The 18,375-nt window shown below is 44.9% G+C and overlaps 1 protein-coding gene across 1 annotated transcript in view; it reads left to right on the plus strand.

Annotated features, from left to right (window-relative positions):
* SAMD4B (sterile alpha motif domain containing 4B) overlaps window positions 1–18,375 on the plus strand; it is a gene marked incomplete in the record, with an annotated part of 1,390,985 nt that overhangs the window by 1,253,056 nt on the left and 119,554 nt on the right. Inside the window, 1 exon segment of the mRNA XM_044063650.1 lies at window positions 1,768–1,851. Coding sequence (XP_043919585.1) covers window positions 1,768–1,851 — 84 coding nt within the window.

Raw genomic sequence — 18,375 nt, forward strand, 5'->3', positions numbered from 1 at the left:
CCAGTACCAGAAAATCTTATGCAGAAAAATGGAAAAGATTCTGTGCTTGGAACCAGGCACAAGGAATTGACACATTTGTACCAAATATTCCTCAGATTTTACAATACCTAACTGAGATGCTAGACAAAGGCCTATCCTTTTCATCAATTAAAATCCATGCCTCTGCCATTTCAGCTCATTATAATACGGAACCACCAATATTTTCACATCCGTTGCTAAGACAGTACCTCAGAGGGGCCAAAAACATAAGACCTCCAAGGAGAGCACCAATACCTGCATGGGATCTCAATTATGTCTTGGAAAAATTCTCACTGCCGCCTTTTGAGCCAGCCAATACAGCTGAAATAAAGTTCTTATCTCGGAAAACAGCTCTGCTCCTAACAATAACCTCTGCAAGACGAGTCTCACAGTTACAGGCACTCATGGCTGTGCAACCTTTTATCATTTTCCATCCAGACAGCGTTTCACTGAGGACGAACCCGACATTTATGCCTAAGGTAGTGTCCAGTGTGGCCCTTAACCAGACCATTAATTTGCCTACTTTTTATCCAAACCCACAGAATAAGGGTGAGAGACTCCTGCATTCATTGGACATACACAGACAGCTATGCTTCTACTTGGACAGAACTAAGGCTTTCAGAAAGACTGAGCAACTTTTAGTGGCATATGCTGCAGGATCACAGGGAAAGGCTATCTCAAAGCAGACTATTTCGAAATGGATAGGCCACTGCATTCGATTCTGTTATTCACAACATGACAAATCAATCCCTAAGGGCATTAGGCCACATTCTACCAGAGCAGCAGCCACTTCAGCAGCCTTCCTCAGAGGGGTACCAACCAAAAATACATTTTAGAGGCTGCAACTTGGAGTTCAGTGCACACTTTCACCAAGCATTACCATTTACCTCTCTACTCTAAATCCAGAGCAGGCTTTGCCACTGCAGTTCTGCAGGGCCTTATAGCCTCTCTTAATCCTATTTAGACCCAGCCACCCTACCTCAGCTTTGGGATTCAACCCAAGTGTAATGACTGCAACAGTGAAACACGATGAACATAGTACAGTTGTGTCCCTTCCATAAATGTAGATGTTCGAGTGTATTCACTGTTGAAGTCCAGGTTACCCACCATCCCCCTTTTATTTGCTGGGACTTGTCTGTACTTCTCTATCCTATACAACCTATGTGGTGTACTTGCTTGTAGATGAAGGAAATGTTTATGTTATTGCATGCATACTTATTGGCATAAATTTTTAGCCTACCAATTTGGGGGCACCTGACATCTGGGGCAAGAAAAACTGAAGAAAATGGCGTCTGCTGCATCTTTTATACCCCTGGCACACTGGCGTCAGGGAAGAGGCGACAGCAACCGACGCCGGACCAAGACTTTGGAATTCAGGCTGACTGCAGGTAGCCTGCCAGCAGGATAACCCAAGTGTAATGACTGCAACAGTGAATACACTCGGACATCTACATTTATGGTAGGTACACAACTGTAATTTCCTTAGTGTACTGATTTTTTTTTCTGTTTTTATTGGGCATGTTTGAAAAAGCCAAATCTGACACTTCAAGCTACGTGTTTCCTGAAATTAATATTAATGAGTTCTACAAAGAGGCAGAAGCAACATGGCTGAGCCATCATAGATTGATGATTAGCTCAAGTCTGTGCAAGCAAGGTGCCTTGTTTTCATTGTTTAGTTTCTGGTAGCATGAATAATTTTGAGCCTTCATTCTAATTTGTGCATCTTATATCTCTGATTTTTGCCGCTAGACTGCCAAGTTATGGGGACAGACCTTGAAATTAATCCTACACTGGAGTCATTGTGCCTCAGTATGACCGAGCATGCTTTGGGCGGTGAGTTATTCAACATTTAACTTTTTAAACTTTATTAAATGAGATGTGATGTTGAGTTTGGCTAATGTATTATAAATGGATAGTATTTTAAGAAAAGAGCTTGCAAATATTTAAAACTGAGTCAAGAATGTTTTAAGTATATTAAGATTTGTTTGATAAGATGAAAGTTTTTCTTTCGGTAGTTAATTATTGTAGTCAGGGCCCATTTTTGTGTAACCATTTTTTTAATACTGAATTTTAAAATTGAAGCAACTGTGGATTCTTTATAATTCAGCTGAAGTAGGTTTGTAGCTCTTTTGTCTGTACTGAAATGCACTTGTTCTTTTAATAATCGGTTATGGTAAGCAGATGGTCCAACAAGAATGTTCTAGATTTTATCTTACTGTTCACTACTGCAGTGCTGACTTTTGGATTCCTGCCTGCAGGAAGCCTGACTTCCCCAGTTTTGCCTTCCCCCCTGAGCCTTGGACGACACCTTATGAACCGTGCTTGCATACTAGCTTCCAGAAGTCAGGATAAGTACTCTATAGAGCATTTTCCTGTAGAGCACTATTTTAGCCAATATCTGATTATGAATCTGAAATGTTTGTTAAAGTAATTGTCACCTGTGGGAAGCAAATTCCCCCTCAAGAATTTTCATTCTCTGTGCTTGTAATATAGTAATAGACAAAGCTAATAAACGTGTACTACTTCAGTTTGCAGTTGAGATTATTAAGCTTTTATATAACTTAATTTTAAAATGAATAGAAGACAACATGTACTCACTGCCTGACCAGAGTCTTGAAAGTGGTATCTAGAAAGTAGCGTCTTCTACAGATAAAATAGCATTCCCATTGTAATGGATACATGCCATATCCATTTCAATTCAGAATTACCTGCACACACATTTCCTTACAGAAGACTCTGCTAAGGCCGTCATTCAAGCAGAGTATAGATTTTGAGAATACCACAATTTGAAATGATGCTCAGTCTGCTGAAGAGGGTGGATGTTCTTTGTATTTCACTGTTGCAGTCCTGACTTGTGGGATTTCATGCTGTGGGAAGCCCTTTGTTGGCCTGACTACCAGAGTAAAAATTGCACTCCTAAGACTGGCAGGTGTCCTATCCTGATGTCAGTACATTTGGGTATAAAGGGAGCGAGCAGACACCATGACATCAGTCTTTTCTTGCCATCAGTGCCTGAAGCAGTGTTTCAGTGTATGTCGGTCCGCACCAGAGAGAGAAGTCATCAGAAAGCTAAGTACCTTGCTGGGGAGCTCTTTTTCTTGCTTTAACCTATGTCAAATAAGTAAGCAAAGTCCCACACTGAGACTTTCATACGTTGTGTGCTACCTGCCTAAGCCCAGATCATAACGTCCCTAGTTGCCATTTTTGCACCTGTTTCAATTCTAGGACTATTAGGTGTAGGGCCAAAATCTTAGCTAGGGATTTTAGTCTGACATCTACTTTGCATTGTCCAATGGCATCCACTGATCGTCCCAAGGTTGAGCTCCCTAAGCATAGGAAGGACAAAGATAAAAGACCCAAGCATAGGGCCTCAGATGACAACCATTCACTACCCCCCCCCCCCCCCAGGCTCATTATTGCTGAGGAAGCCAAGGTACTTTTGCAGCACTCTTCTGTGACCGAGGTGGTGGCATAGGCCTCTGTCGAGACCCGTACAGAGTCTGACATGCTGTCAGGTTCTTCAACTTCTAAACAGGTTTTGGCTTTCAATTCATCGGTCGGGTCTGGAGTCACTCAGCAGACCAGACCTCGGCTTCCAAAGAGTGATCTTTTGCCAGTGACATTACTTTGAGGTGTGAGCCTGCATCAGTTCTTCCTTACAAAAAGACAGGCGTCAGGATTGCGGATGTACTTAGGCCTAAGGCCAGAGCTACCTCTAATAAGGCTTCTACCTCAGGTTGTATGCCTAGGCCTACCGGCTCCCACGCACTACAGCATCAGCAAGACCTGGGCAGGTTAGTTGAGGACCTTATCTCCTTAGTCATAGCTAGGCAACCCCCTTTGGGGTCATCCCCAAGGAAAAAGAAGAGGGACCCTACCCCTGAAGTTTCCTCTGAACCTCCTGATTCAGTTGAGAATTCTGATCAGGAGGAGTCTGTCCTTGAGGGAGGGGCCTTTCTTTACTTCTTTTGAAGATTCAGATTCTGAAGAGAATCTGGCTTCGGCTTCACCTCCTTCAGATATCACTTTTGGGGAAACATTCTATGCCATGAGGGAACATTTCTAGTGGGAGGCATGGGAATACCCACAATCTAGAAAGAGGGTTAGGGAGTTCCTTGATCTGCCGGAACACAAACCTTTGACTATTCTTTCTATATTAGAGGTGATAGAGGATGTTTTTATGGATTCATCCCAGAATCCAGATTCTGTAACTCCAGCCCCTCGAAAACCAGACAGGTTTTGCAAGGCGCTAGACTCACATAAATACCTCTTCAGGAACCCCTCTGCTGATCCAGAGGTTGTCACTCCAGGTCCCAAGGGAGCAAGAGCCATCTCTTCAAAAAAAAACTTTACCTGCTGTCAAAGAAAGCAGGGCCCCTTGATAGGTTTGGTAAAAAAAAAAAAAAAAAAAAAAAAAAAAAGTCTACACTTTTACTACTGTAGCCATGAGGGCCCTTAACTGCCAGTTTCATATTTTAAGATACCAACACAGTATTTTAGATCAAATGAAGCAAAGGATATCCTACCTGGAGGACAAGAACATTTCCAAGGAATTGTTGGACCTTTGCCATTGCGGCTGTGATGCTGTGGAGGCCTCTGTCTGAGCTGCTCTATCTGGCTCTGTCATTAGAAAACATGCTTGGCATAGGGAACAGACCCTACCAGACCATCTTAAATCCAAACTTCTAAATGCACCCCTGGATAAGGACTTTCTCTCTGGCCCAAATGCTGACGCAGTGCTCAAAAAGATGGAAGATGAAGCAAAATCTATGCAAACTGTCAAGGACTTCCTCCAAGTTCAGCCTCGTAGGTTTAGTAGGAATTTTTCCACTAAACACTGGCCTTTCCCACTCAATCAAAAAGCATCCAAATGAAACCCAGGAGGGAAAGGCCTAAAAGGCAGCAGCAATCACAAAGGGCCTAGATAGTGGTCCTCAGAAAGCTCCTGGCAAGGGAATTCTAATCCACAGGGCCCAGCAGAGGGCAGCAATGACTCTTACTTTCCCCTACCCTCCACCCTGTCTAAAAATGATAGGAGGAAGATTATCCCTGTTCAAAGAGAATTGATCTCCCGTTACTTCACACAAGTGGTCCTGAATGTTATCTCAGATGTTTACAGGCTCACTTTCAAAGAGCCATTAAGATACCCAGATTTTCCACAAAATCAAAGAGCAGAGGCCCTTTCTCAGATTTACAGCCTGTGCTCACAGGGCTCAGTGGAACCAGTACCAGAACACCAAAAGGGAAGGGATTCTACACCAGGCTATTTGTGGTTTCCAGAAAGGAAGGCTCTCTGTGCCCTATTCTAGTCTTGTCCACCCTCAGTCCCTGCTGGTACCAAAATTCAAAATGTTGACTCTTCAAAAACATCTTCCCATGATAGCCCCTCAGGCCTTAATGGTCACCTTAGACCTAAAAGATGCTTACTTGCACATTCGTATAGAGGAATCTTGCAGAAGTGTTCTTTGTTTCAGAGCAGGTACCAGTCACTTTCAGTTCTCTGCACTGGCGTTTGGCTTGTCAAGTGCTCCTAGGGTCTTCACAAAGCATTTAGCTCCTGTGATCGCCTTCTGCAGAACAAGAGGGATCCAGATTTACCCCCTATCTAGACAACTGCCTCATTCAAGCCACAAGTCTGTCAAAGCTCCTCAAGCATCTGGCCTTCAGTCAGTACTGCCTCACCTCCTTGGGGTTCACCACAAATCATCACAAATCAAACACAGACCTATCCACCAAGATAGCTTTCCTGGGGGCTGTTCTGAATTCCTCCCTTCAAAAGGCCTTCCTTCCTCCCTCCAGAAAAGTTCTCCTTCCTAACTCAGTACTTCCAAAACATTATACAAAGAATGACCGTCAGCCGGGAAATTCCTCTGAGCATTAGGCTACATGGCATCTTGTATCTTAATGATCCCCCTGGCCAGGCTACACATGAGGAAGCTCCACTGTTACCTCAAGGATCTGTGGTACCAGCACTCAAACTCACAGTCCCTGGAGACAAATTCAACTGATCCCTCGCCTCAAGGAGGAATTTGCATGGTGGACACAAACATGTACCCAGAACCTGGGTCTCCCATTCAGTTTGACCCCTCAGGGCCAAACTTTCACCACAAATGCTTCAGAGAAAGCCTGGGGGGCTCATTTCCAACACCTTCAATCCCAGGGTAGATGGAAAATTCACTTTAGAGATGAGCACATAGATTGGAAAGAACTGATGGCAGTTCAAAATGGCTTACTAGCTTTCAAAGAACAATGGAAACCAGGGGTCCTGCTAGGCAAAACAGACAATATTGCAGTCATGGTACATAAAGAAACAAGGAGGCACTCACTCTGACCCTCTTTATTGACTAGCTATGCAGGTCTGAGAGACAGCTCACACTCTGGCGTTGCACCTCATGGCACAGTACCTTCCAGGGACTCAAAACACTCATCATCTCAGCAGACACCTGATGGATCCCAACAAGTGGCATCTGCATCAGGAACCATTTCTCAGCATAGTCCAGAAATGGGGATCCCCACAGATAGACCTCTCTGCCACTAAAGAAAATGCTCAACTGAAAAGATTCAGTTCCAGGAGCAAACTACCCACAGCCTGGAAGACAGATGCTTTCTCCTTCCTTTGGAGCCACCTATTCCTTTATGCATCCCCCCGCTTCTTCTTCCACAGCACTGGTATCCTCTGCTACTAAGTTTAACCATCAAAAAGCCATGGCAGTTACCTCAGAGAGTGGACCTTTTGACTCAGGACAGGAGGAGGATCGTGCATCTCAACCTGCAGACTCTTAGCCTGGATAATTCCATCCACCTCTGAGCATACCCAAAGCAGACAAGTTCAAGACATTCTCAAGGAGGCTAGAAGGCCTATTATTAGGAAACCATGGTAAGCCAAGTGGAAAATTACCTCACTCCATTTGGTGTCAGGAGCAAGGCCTCAATCCTAACTCAGCCAATATCTCTGCCATTTTAAATTACCTGGCTACCCTGGCTGACAGAGGCCTATCCTTTTCTTTCATCAAAATTCATACCTCTGCCGTTTCAGGCCACAACATCCCTATTCTTCCTCCTATCTTTTCCCACCACCTGATGAAATAATTCCTTAGGGGAGTGATTCACATCAGATCTCCCAGTAGACAACTCACACCTCCATGGGACCTCAATTATGTTATGGAAAAATTGACACTGTCCTCCTTTGAACTGACAGCTTCTGCTGAATTAAAATTCTTAACTTGGAAAACTGCCCTTTTACTGGCCATCACCAAAGCTAGGAGGGTCTCTGAGCTGCAAGCTCTCATGGCAGTGGAGCCATTTCTCATGTTCCACCCAGACAGAGTATCACTCAAGACTAATCCATCCTATTTACCCAAGGTGGTCACAGACACATCCTTGAATCAAGCTATACACTTGCCCACCTTCTTCTCCAAGCCTCAGAACCAGGGGGAGAGAATCCTTCATTCCTTGAAAGTGCACAAGACAGCGCTACTACTATCTTGACAGAACTGAGTCTCTCAGAAAAGAAAATCAGACCAACTCTCTGTGTCCTTTGCCATTGGCTCTGAAGGGGAAACCACTTTCCAAACAGACCATTTCCAAGTGGATCTCTCACTGTACTTCCTTTCATTGCACCCATCATGGTAAAAAAAAAAAACACCCAAAGCTGTCAGGAGTCACTCTACTAGGGCCACTGCTACCTTTGCTGCCTTCCTGAAAGGCGTACCTACCAAAGACATTTTGGAAGCTGCTGCCTGGTCATCTGTGCATACCTTTATCAAACACTACCATTTATCAGCCTTCTCCAAGTCTAAAGCAGGATTTGCCACTGCCATCCTCTGTTCCTCATAATCTTCCTTTCACCCTCATCTCAGCTTTGGGAATCATCTCACAAGTCAGAACCACAGCAGTGAAACATGAGCATAGTACAGTTGTGTACACTTGCCATAAATGTAGATGTTCAAGTATATTCACTGTTGCAGTCTTGTTTCCCTACCTCCTTCCCCTTTGCCTACAGTAATAGTTTGCTTCTATCTTCTTCATTAACCAAAAGACCCCCTGGGTGTTGTCCCTCCAGGGCCCTTTTTCTACCTTCGACCCTAGCTTATGGTTTATCCTGGGGGTTCCTACCTTTATGGAGACAAGAAAAAATTGATGTCATGGCATCTGGCTCCCTTTATACCCAAACATACTGATGTCAGGATAGAACATCCATCGGCCATAGGAGGAGGGAGATTTTTACTCTGGTACTTGGGACGGCCAAGGGCTTCCACAGTAAGAAATCCCACAAGTCAGCACTGCAACAGTGAATGCACTCGAACATCTACATTTATGGTAAGTGTACACAACTGCACTTTCCTTTTTATGTGACCATATTTACTCCAGAGAGTAGTTACAGTTTTTCTTAATATGGATTTGTTTTGATATTTTTTAAACAATGAATTGAGAAAAGTAATGCAGCTTTTTTTATAACAGTCTTTTAAGTTGTCATCTTCGATTCACTGCAGCTTTTTTTTTATAGCTACAGCTTTTCTTTTGAAAGCAAAATATCTTGATTTTTAAAGGAAATAGCCGAATGTTTACAGCATATTTTGTATCAGTATTGATCTCTGTCCTTTTTATATAAGCCACTCTATTCTTATCGTCCTGTCCGTCTTATCAAACTGTTGAGTCTGAAGTCACTGATCTGATTCAGTTTGGCAATGCTGTAGCTCCTAACCTCAAGCTCCTTTAAGAATGTTCTCTCACATAATTTCTCATGGCTCTTATGTCCACAGATCACATGTACATAGTAGCTAAGTGCTCCTTTGATTATTTGGTATTCTGCATTACTCTTGCTTCTTAGCCAAAAAGGCAAAAAGCCATCTGTGGGAATTTGGTAATTGTAGTAACTGATACATGTTTCTTTTTTTTTCTCTTATTGTTACTCTACGAGTTTGGGTATAGGTCCATTCATAAAAAATGGGAGATACAGATTTTCTATTATTATTTCTGTTGCAGTTAGTATGGTTGTGGACACTTGTAAGTACATGTTAGTGGTTTGTTTTAGGGATAAACAGGATAAAAGCAAAGAGAGAGAGAAGAGCTTTCGCAAATGTGCCAAATTGACATTGTCATCATCATCATAAAATCCCTTTTTCATGGGTTCGGAGAGTCACATCAACATTTGTTATTGTCACCAAAATCTAGAATTAAATGTTTACTCTGCTGAGTTGATAGCCTTGATGGGGTATCATTCAAAAAAATTGCTAGTGCATCATTCAAGTAATTTTTCTTCCTATATTCCAATTTACCAATGTATCCTGGAATCTAGTGGAGCTATAAATAGTTGTTGCATCACTAATTCTTTAATCTTGAAGGCAGTACCAAGGTGCTAGTTGCCAGTTTTGATTTTTCTTTAATAAAAGTTTTACTTTTACTGTAGTTTTTCTAGTGTGTATAAGAAAAATTACTCTGTAATGTGGCAGTGGGCACACAGTGGGCCATTTAAGAGTTCCATAGTTTAGTCCAGGATTTCATTCCCTCAGCCTTCATAGGTTCATAAACTGTTACTAGGCTAACGACCCAAGAGGCCTTTCTAAGCCTAGCCAAGTTTTCCCAAAAGAGCAATGAAGTTCTACATCCAAATAGGACATTGAGGGCCAGGCATTTATAAGATACCTCTGTCACAACTAATGATTTAGACCTGGCTTGGGGAACCATTTCAGAAGGGGCGAAAAATGGTAGGTATGTGGAATAAATGAGACAGATTGAAGCCCACAAATGTCAGAGATGTTGGCGGTCATCAGTGCTTTGAAATTCCTAAATCATAACTGGTCTGATCTCTGTGGCCTCTGCAATTTTTCACAGGCAACATTGCAATGAAGTGGCATATAAACAGGAAAGTGTCAGAGCTTTACCCACTTTGCAGACTTGATATAATGGCTGACTTTACTACAAAGTTTTGTTCTGATAGAATATGTAGACAAGAAAGTAGGACCATGAAAGATCCTCAAATGGAAGCTTCACCTGGGGTCTTCCAAGAATTGAACCTAGTGTGGGAAACACCTCAAGTAGATCTATTTGCCTACTGTCCAGACAGCTAAAGAAATTCTGCTCCAGGATTCGTTCCAAATAGGCCTGGAAGACAGATGCCTTCTCATTCCCATGGACAGGAATGTTCCTGTATGCTTTTCCACTCATTCTGTGCATAGCCTGGATTCTTCTAAAGATATAGAAGGACTCTCCAAAGATTGTGGTAGTGACCCCTTTTTGGCCTAGGCTGCAGTGGATGTCCTGACTAAGATCACTGTTGCAGTATTCCGAACAGATGGGTTTTCATTGTTGACATTTGTCCAGGATATGAAAGCCTAAATCTTCCCAATGCCCTGTTGGAGAACTTGCCTTCCTTGTTTAAACTTTTTTTGCTTTGTTGTTTAGATGTCCACTAGGATGGATAACTGCGAGTGCATAGGCAGATGCCTACAAAGACCTCCGATCTCACTACCTAACTACTTTTTTTTTTGCTTAGGAGCAGAACACAACTACAAGCCTTGTTCCCATTTGTCGTCTTTGAACACATTCAGAGACCCAACGACTGAAATATTTTGCCCAGTCTGCGATGGCAGATCCTTCACACCCGACATATCTTCCTCGCCTAAGAAAAAAACTCAAAATGGCTAGACCTAATTCTCAGTCTGCCCAGCCTGACTCCAACATACCTGCAGAGACCCACAGAAAGTCTCACTCTACCTCAAGACTGCCTTCTATTTGGACTCCATTGGCCATTATGGTGTCGGAGGGCCACTTGTCCGAAGAGACTGCTACTGCAATTGAGAAGAGGAAACCCCACAAATCTTTATCTCAATGGGACCAGAAGGCATCCTGCAAATTTTAGTATGGGAAGAGATTCTTAGCAAGCTGATTGAAGTACATCAGGGGTCAGATCCTCCACGTTCGATTGAAGCAGCTGTCACTTCAAAGAAAAAGCAACAAAAGACTAAACTTGTTTCCTCCCCTGTCCCTTATGAGGAGGAGGAGGAGTGGGTAGACTTTTCTCAGGGCCTATTCAAGGCCATTATGGCCCTTAAAATTCCGTCCTTTTCAGCTCCTCCACCCACTCCACAGAAAATTACTGTTGAATCTTCTTTTTCTTCTTTGAAGGAGGCCTCAGATTATGAAGACCATTCCTTAGGTTACTTCTCTCAAATTCACTTTCCTGGCCAGGTGCCCTCTGACAATGAGGACTTCCTCTCTCCTGATTCTCCTGTGAAAGAAGCATTCTTCAGAGAGACCATTATAAATATGATGAAGCATTTTGAGTGAGAGTCTAAGCAAATGACTGATGCACAAAAGGAAATACTACAGTCTGTTGGAAGTGGGCATTCCAGCACCTTCCACCATCTGTCCAATCTTGGAAGCCTTCTTGGATGCCTTCACATGTACTACTCCTGACTCCTAACTCCCAGCTCTCAAAAGGCCAGGTAGATTCTACAAGGCTACAAGTGATCTCGTTTCTTTTTAAGAATCCTTTAGCTGACCCTACTGCTGTTGCCTTAGCCATCTGACAGGGACAGCGGGGCTATGGATAGGTAGGGGAAAAAGATCTATACTTTTACCTTGACCTTCACGGTCATTAATTATCAGACCAAATATTTCTCGTACATCCTTAACAATTTGAACAAAGCTGTGAATGATATGTCAAGAATAGTCTCCAAGGAACAGGTTTTGCTCTTGGTAAATCAGGCCACTCAAGTGGCTAGGAATAGTATAAAATGCAGCTATGGTGCTGTTGAGGTCTCTTCCAGGGTAGCTGCTACTGGTTCAGTCATTCAAAGATGCGCCTGGTTGCATAGTCAGCCCCTGTCAGAAGATGTTAAGGCTAAACTCCTAAATTCCCCTCTTAACAGGACCATGTTAAGTTGTCTATCTCGCCTTCATTCTTGCTGGATGGGTTCGGAGCCGACCTCGGCTCCAACTCGGCCACTCTAAAGCTCGAGAGTTGGTTCCACCGGCTCGAGGCCCCCCTTATATCCCACAATGCTAGGCGTGAATTACCTCAGATCTCGTTTGCCGCTACAGCGATCGAGGTGTTGTTTTTTCTACCGGCTCAGGTCAGTGGTATTAGATCAGTCTTAAAAACTATTTAAACCCCTTTTTAGCTTAGCTTTTTCTTCTTTAGCTATAGTGTAGTGGATATTATCCTTTCTACCCTTATCCAGCCCCTTCCCACAAGAACTGTTAAGTTCTTTCCTTAGGCCTTCGGGCCCTCTATCCCTAATAGTGGTGTGTATGTGTTTTGTAGGGATTTATTTTATATAAATAACTAATTTCTTTAGCTTTTAGTTAATTTACCTTTTTCTGATAGTGTAATCGGTGTGTGACAGACGGTCACACTTCTTGTGTGTACTGCCTGGGACCTTTACACCTGCTGGACTCTTGTGCTGTATGCCATGGCTTCAGCCCCAGAGTCCTGCAGGAAAGAAAGAACAAACTCATCCTAAGAGGTTTGCTCAAGCCTGAAGGTTCCCTAACTGCTTCATCGGGAAAACCTTCCAAGGCTTCTAAGACCTCGACTCCAGTTTCTGAGTCGAGGCCTAAGGCTTCGAAGCCTACTGCTATATCGGCTCCGGCTGGAGCCGATGAGTCTTTGACTACAGTTTCTGTGGTTCCCTCGGCTCCGGCTGGAGCCGAGGTATTGGAGATTCCTGGGTCGGCTCCGATCAGACCATCGGAGCCGACATCTAGAAAGAGGTCGAGGTCACCATCCCTTGGCTCCGTTCATTCGGCTCCAGCGTCTCCCTTGCTGTCTGAACGGAGCCACAGATCTCACTCCTCCAGGTCATCGAGGCTCTCGGATCATGACCTCCAGAGGGTAGTGAGTCGACTTCTAAAGTCCAAGGCACTGGCCCAAATGCTTCAGAGCCCGACTCATCAGTCGATGCCTCAACCTATTCCTCTAAATATTCCTCCTCTGACTCCTTTGAGCTCGGAGCCGGGGCATCTCTGAACCGAGACTGTGGTAGCGTCGGAGCCGATACATTTGTCTTCGGCTCCGATTTCTTCTTTTGAAGAATCTCGGCGCCGGACTTCCCTCGTCGGCTCCGAGGGGGTGAGTGGCATCGGACCCTTGTCCGACCCCCCTCTCCCTCTCGGTGCTTCGGCGCTGGTGAGTTCGGCTCCGACATCGGCCTCGGAGCCATCTCTGTCGGTGCCGAGGGAGGTTCTCAGCTTCTCGGAGCGGGGACCTCTGGCTCTGCTTGACAGGGGTGCGTTCGAGGTCATGCGGAGAGTGTTGGAACCTTGTTCAACTCCACAGTCGGCTCCGTCCGTCCCTCCCTCTTCGGTGCCTCAGGTTATGTCTACTCACTCCCTCATCCCAGACCGCAGAGAGCCAGCTCCTCAAGAATCCCCTGTGGGGATCTCATCCTCTTCCGAGGCCTCCCCTGAATTGGCAGGGGAGCCCCCTAGGAAGAGACAGTGTAAGAGGAAGCACATAGACTCACCTGAGTCTGTCACCTCTGACACAGATTTAGAGGATTCCGAGGGTTCCCCCCGTTCCCCTTCTGAAGATGTCTCCTTTGCGGATATTCTAGAGATCCTGAAACAGAGGGGAAATTGGCCAGCCCTTAACCCTTCGGAGGATGAATCTGTGTATCTTGAGGCATTTGGCTCTCGCCCTTCCACCTCCTGGGTGTCCCCCCCTTTGATCCCCTCATGCAGGTGGTGGCAAAGAAAGCCTGGACGGCTCCTGACTCAGTGGACCCTACCCCAGGAGACCTTCTAAATTTATAACAGCACCAACTGACAAACAATTTCTGACCAAAGGTGTTACTGTGGATGCTATGGTGGTAGCTGCTGCCACCAAGAAGGAACTAGCTGATCCTTCAGTGCCTGTTCATCCCCCTAACAAAGAATCTAGGTCTATGGACAGGTATGGGAAGCGGATGTTTTCGTCAGCGACCTTTGCAATGCGTTCGCTGAACTACCTATGCCATTTCACCCGTCTCCAGAGAGACTTGATCAAGGAAGCGAGTGAGATGTTGAAGGATCCTATAGCTGCAGATTTTCAGGACAAAATGAACACCCAGCTGACTACCCTGAATTCGATAGCTAACTACTCCATGCGCCTCCTTTCATATGCGGCTGATGGAGCGAGTAGAGCCGCAGGGACAGGTGTTGCCTTACACCGGCATGCCTGGATGCGACTATGCAATTTTGCGGACCCCTTTAAAACGTCTTTCACTAATTCCCCGTTTGATGGATCATCTCTCTTTGGTCCTCAAGTGAAAGAAACCTTGACTAGGTGCGAGACGGATGGCAAAACTCTATCTGCCGTCGGAGTCCGTTTTTCTACTCCTTCTAGACCTTACCCCAAAGGCCAGGAAAGTGGGAAAATGTGGTTCCAAACAATCTCAAGGGAATTTGCCTGACGACAGAGTCGGTTCCCTCCAGAGGCAGAGGAGGGAACAATAATGGTAGACGCCCCAGAGGCAGAGGGGTCCGCAGAACCAGGGCAATCGAGAAACCTTTTCCGATAAGCCCTTTCAGCATCCCTGAGGTGTTGCCCGACTGTCCACCTTCGAGGCAGTCGGGGAAGATTGTCACTGTACCCAGAAGCCTGGCTATCCCTAACTCCAGACAAGTGGGTACAGTCCATCATTTCCGAAGGCTATTCCATTCCCTTCGTTCGCATTCCAAACCGATCAAAAATCCCTTCCAGATGTTCCACCGCTCAAAGGGATCTTGCAGCTTTGGAAATTTCAAAGCTGCTTGCAAAAGAGCAATTCAGCCAGTTCCAGCAGACCAGCAAGGATCCGGAAGCTACTCCAGGTTGTTTTTAGTCCGAAAGAAAACAGGGGACTGGAGACCAATTTTGGAGCGCAATATCTTGAACAAGTCGGTCAAGAAAACAAGATTTCGGATGGTCACGCTACAGTCCATCCTTCCCTATTGGGAAAGGAAAACTGGATGTGCTCTATAGACCTTCAGGATGCGTACTATCACAAAAATGAACAGACGCTCCAGAAGGTTCCTCCGCTTCAGGCTGGGAACCAGTCATTTTCAATTCAGGGCCCTGCCCTTTGGTCTCACCACTGCCCCGGTGTTTACCAAATGCATGGCAGTGGTAGCTTCTCACCTGAGACGTCAAGGATTCCAGGTGTTTCCATATTTGGATGACTGGCTCCTCACAGCTCCCACCAAGCATCTTCTTCTAATGGCCAGGGACTACACCTTTCGCATTTGTCAAAACTTAGGCATTTCAATAAATTGCGAAAAGTCTGTTTTGTCGCCTTGTCGTACTATTACCTTCATAGGCGCAAATCTAGACACAGTCAACATGTCTGCGAGACTAACAGATCAGAGAATAACAGACATACACAAACTGGTCTCGCTCCTCTTCAGCAGCAACAGAGTCAAAGCCAGGTTAGTTCTGAAAGTATTGGGGATTATGGCGGCTGCCATACCTCTGCTTCCATTAGCCAGATTCCACATGAGAATCCTTCAATGGATGCTCTTCACACAATGGTCATACCAGCAACTTCCGATGTCCCACACCATTATGATTACGCAAACATGCAGGAATCATCATCTGTGGAGGATGTCTTCCCCTCAGCTCTTCTTGGGAAGACCCTTTGTTCCTTCCCCTCCGGTTGCTACTCTGACAACGGACGCCTCCCTGATCGGGTGGGGGGGACATTATCAGGGCAGAACTGTCCAGGGCACATGGCAACCAGACGAATGCCACTTGCACATAAATGTTCTAGAGATGAGAGCAGTGCTTTTTGCGTTGCAAGCCCTTCAAGACTCTCTTCCCTTGGGAACGATAGCAATCCAGACGGACAATATGTCTGTAGTGTGGTATATCAACAAACAAGGCGGAACCAGGTCCTATCCCCTATGTCGAGAAGCACTCAGACTGTGGCAATGGGCGATTTCTTCTCAGCGGTTTCTGATAGCAACGCACATCCCCGGGAAATCCAATCAAATCGTGGACAAGTTGAGCAGAGCTATCCTCATGCCTCACGAGTGGTCTCTGAAAGACTCTGTTGTGAGAGAAATTTTTCTCAAGTGGGGTCAGCCTTGCTGCGACCTTTTTGCTACTCCCCAAAACAGCAAGTGCAAAGATTATTTCACCCTATTCCCGTTACCAGGCCAGCCCAGCAGAGACGCTCTAGTCCAAGTTTGGCCCCGGGGACTTCTGTATGCATTTCCTCCCTTCCCACTAATCTCTCAAGTGATACAGAAAGCTATCGCTCAGAAGGCCTCCTTGATCCTCATTGCTCCTTACTGGCCTCGACAGGTTTGGTTCCCCTTTCTACATCAATTTCTGTTGGAGCAACCTTGGCATCTGGACCTAGTTCCAGATCTTTTGATCCATCAGTCGGGTCAGTTTCATCTCTCCCTCCCCTCTCTGAACCTCACTGCTTGGTTCCTCCAATTCCAACCTTAGCCAGGCTTCCTCAAATATCTCACTCTGTTCGAGATATTTTGATAGCTTCCCATAAATCTTCCACTCGAAAGATTTATCTGAGTAAGTGGAAACGTTTCGCCTATTGGGCTCAAGGAAGGGACATAGATCCTTTCACGGCTTCCATCCAAATAGTCCTTGATTTTCTAGCTGAACTCTTCCATGCAGGTTCATCTCCTTCTACTCTTAAAGTTCAATTGGCAGCTATTTCTAACTTTCATGTGGGCATTTCAGAGTCTGCCATAATGTCCCACAAGCTTTGCAAAGCCTTTTTGAAGGGAGTTTTTCTACTCAGACCTCCTATAAGAAATCCTCCTCCTCCTTGGGACCTAAATTTAGTTCTCAGTTCCTTAATTCTTTCCCCTTTCGAACCTGCAGCTTCCTGTTCTTTAAAACTGCTATCATGGAAGACTCTCTTTCTGGTAGGTATTACTTCAGCTAGAAGAGTTTCAGAACTTCATGCACTCAGCTGTCGACCTCCTTATCTGTTGTTCCATAAGGACAGGGTATCCTTACGAACCAACCCGTCCTTTTACCTAAAATAGCCTCGGCCTAACCTAAATCAAAGCATTGACCTCCCTGTGTTTTTACCAGAATATTCTAATAGGTCTGAACAAAAATTGCATTGGCTAGATGTTCATAGTCAGTTAAGGTACTATTTGGATAGAACCAAACAATTCAGAAAATCTGACCAGCTGTTTGTCTCTTATGCAGAAGGCAGAAAGGGACTTTCTGTTTCCAAGGTATCACTATCTAGATGGCTAACATCTCTAATTTCCATTGTCTATGAAATAAGACACCAAAAGCTGCCTAACAAACCTAAAGCCCATTCCACCAGAGCTTTGGCTACTTCTATAGCCTTCCAAGACAGACTGCCTATTGACACCATTTGTGCAGCGGCTACTTGGGCTACTCCTCACACTTTCATTTCACATTATAAGTTGGATTTAGCTTCTAGGCATAGAGCTAACTTTGGTTCCACTGTTCTCAAGAGTCTGTTCCGTTAGGCCACCCGGGACAAGGTGCTAGGGACGCGGTCCCATCCAGCAAGAATGAAGGCGAGATAGACAACTTAACATATAGAAGTTATGTTCTTACCATAACGTTCCATGTTAGTTGTCTTCTTCTCGCCTTCTTTCTTGCGTCCCACCCTCCTTCCCCCTGGCCTGGACAGACCTAGAGGAGTTTGATTGTGACCTCTCTTTCTACCACCTCTTTGCGATAGGTATATGCTCTGCTGTGCATATTTTCCTAGATCAGGCTTAGGTCACCTTTTCTCCTTCCCTTTGTTTATAGAGGTGGACTCTTTTCCAGTTTTTTCCTGGTTGTATTTTTAGCTGGGCCTAGCTCACAAACGAGATCTGAGGTAATTCACGCCTAGCATTGTGGGATATAAGGGGGCCTCGAGCCGGTGGAACCAACTCTCGAGCTTTAGAGTGGCCGAGGTCGGCTCCAAACCCATCCAGCAAGAAAGAAGGTGAGAAGAAGACAACTAACATGGAACGTTATGGTAAGAACATAACTTCTATTTTTGTTTGGTCCACAGGCAAGATAGCTTATTCAAAACCTTGCAGGAGCGAGCTAAGACTATGAAGGACTGCAAATAGATCATTCTTACTTTGCCTAGATACCAGAGGAGTTACCCAGCTAAGCCTACTTCTTTGTTAGAAGGGAACGTAGGCCTTTCTCGTAAACACACACACACACACACACACACACAGTTAAAAAAAAACAGAAAAATATTTCCAGAAAAGCCTGAAAGGGACCCCAGATATAGAAGGCCTCCCCTCGCAGATAAGTCTCTGTGATTATTTTATCAATGCCCTCCTCCCCCTTGGTCCTATCCTTACCCTGTCAAAAAGACTCACTCTTTCCACTACATATTGGGAAGAGATTACCACAGACAAATTGGTACACACTAT

Source organism: Protopterus annectens, chromosome 1.part0, assembly GCF_019279795.1.
Source record: "Protopterus annectens isolate FY-2018-M chromosome 1.part0, PAN1.0, whole genome shotgun sequence".
NCBI lineage: Eukaryota > Metazoa > Chordata > Ceratodontiformes > Protopteridae > Protopterus > Protopterus annectens.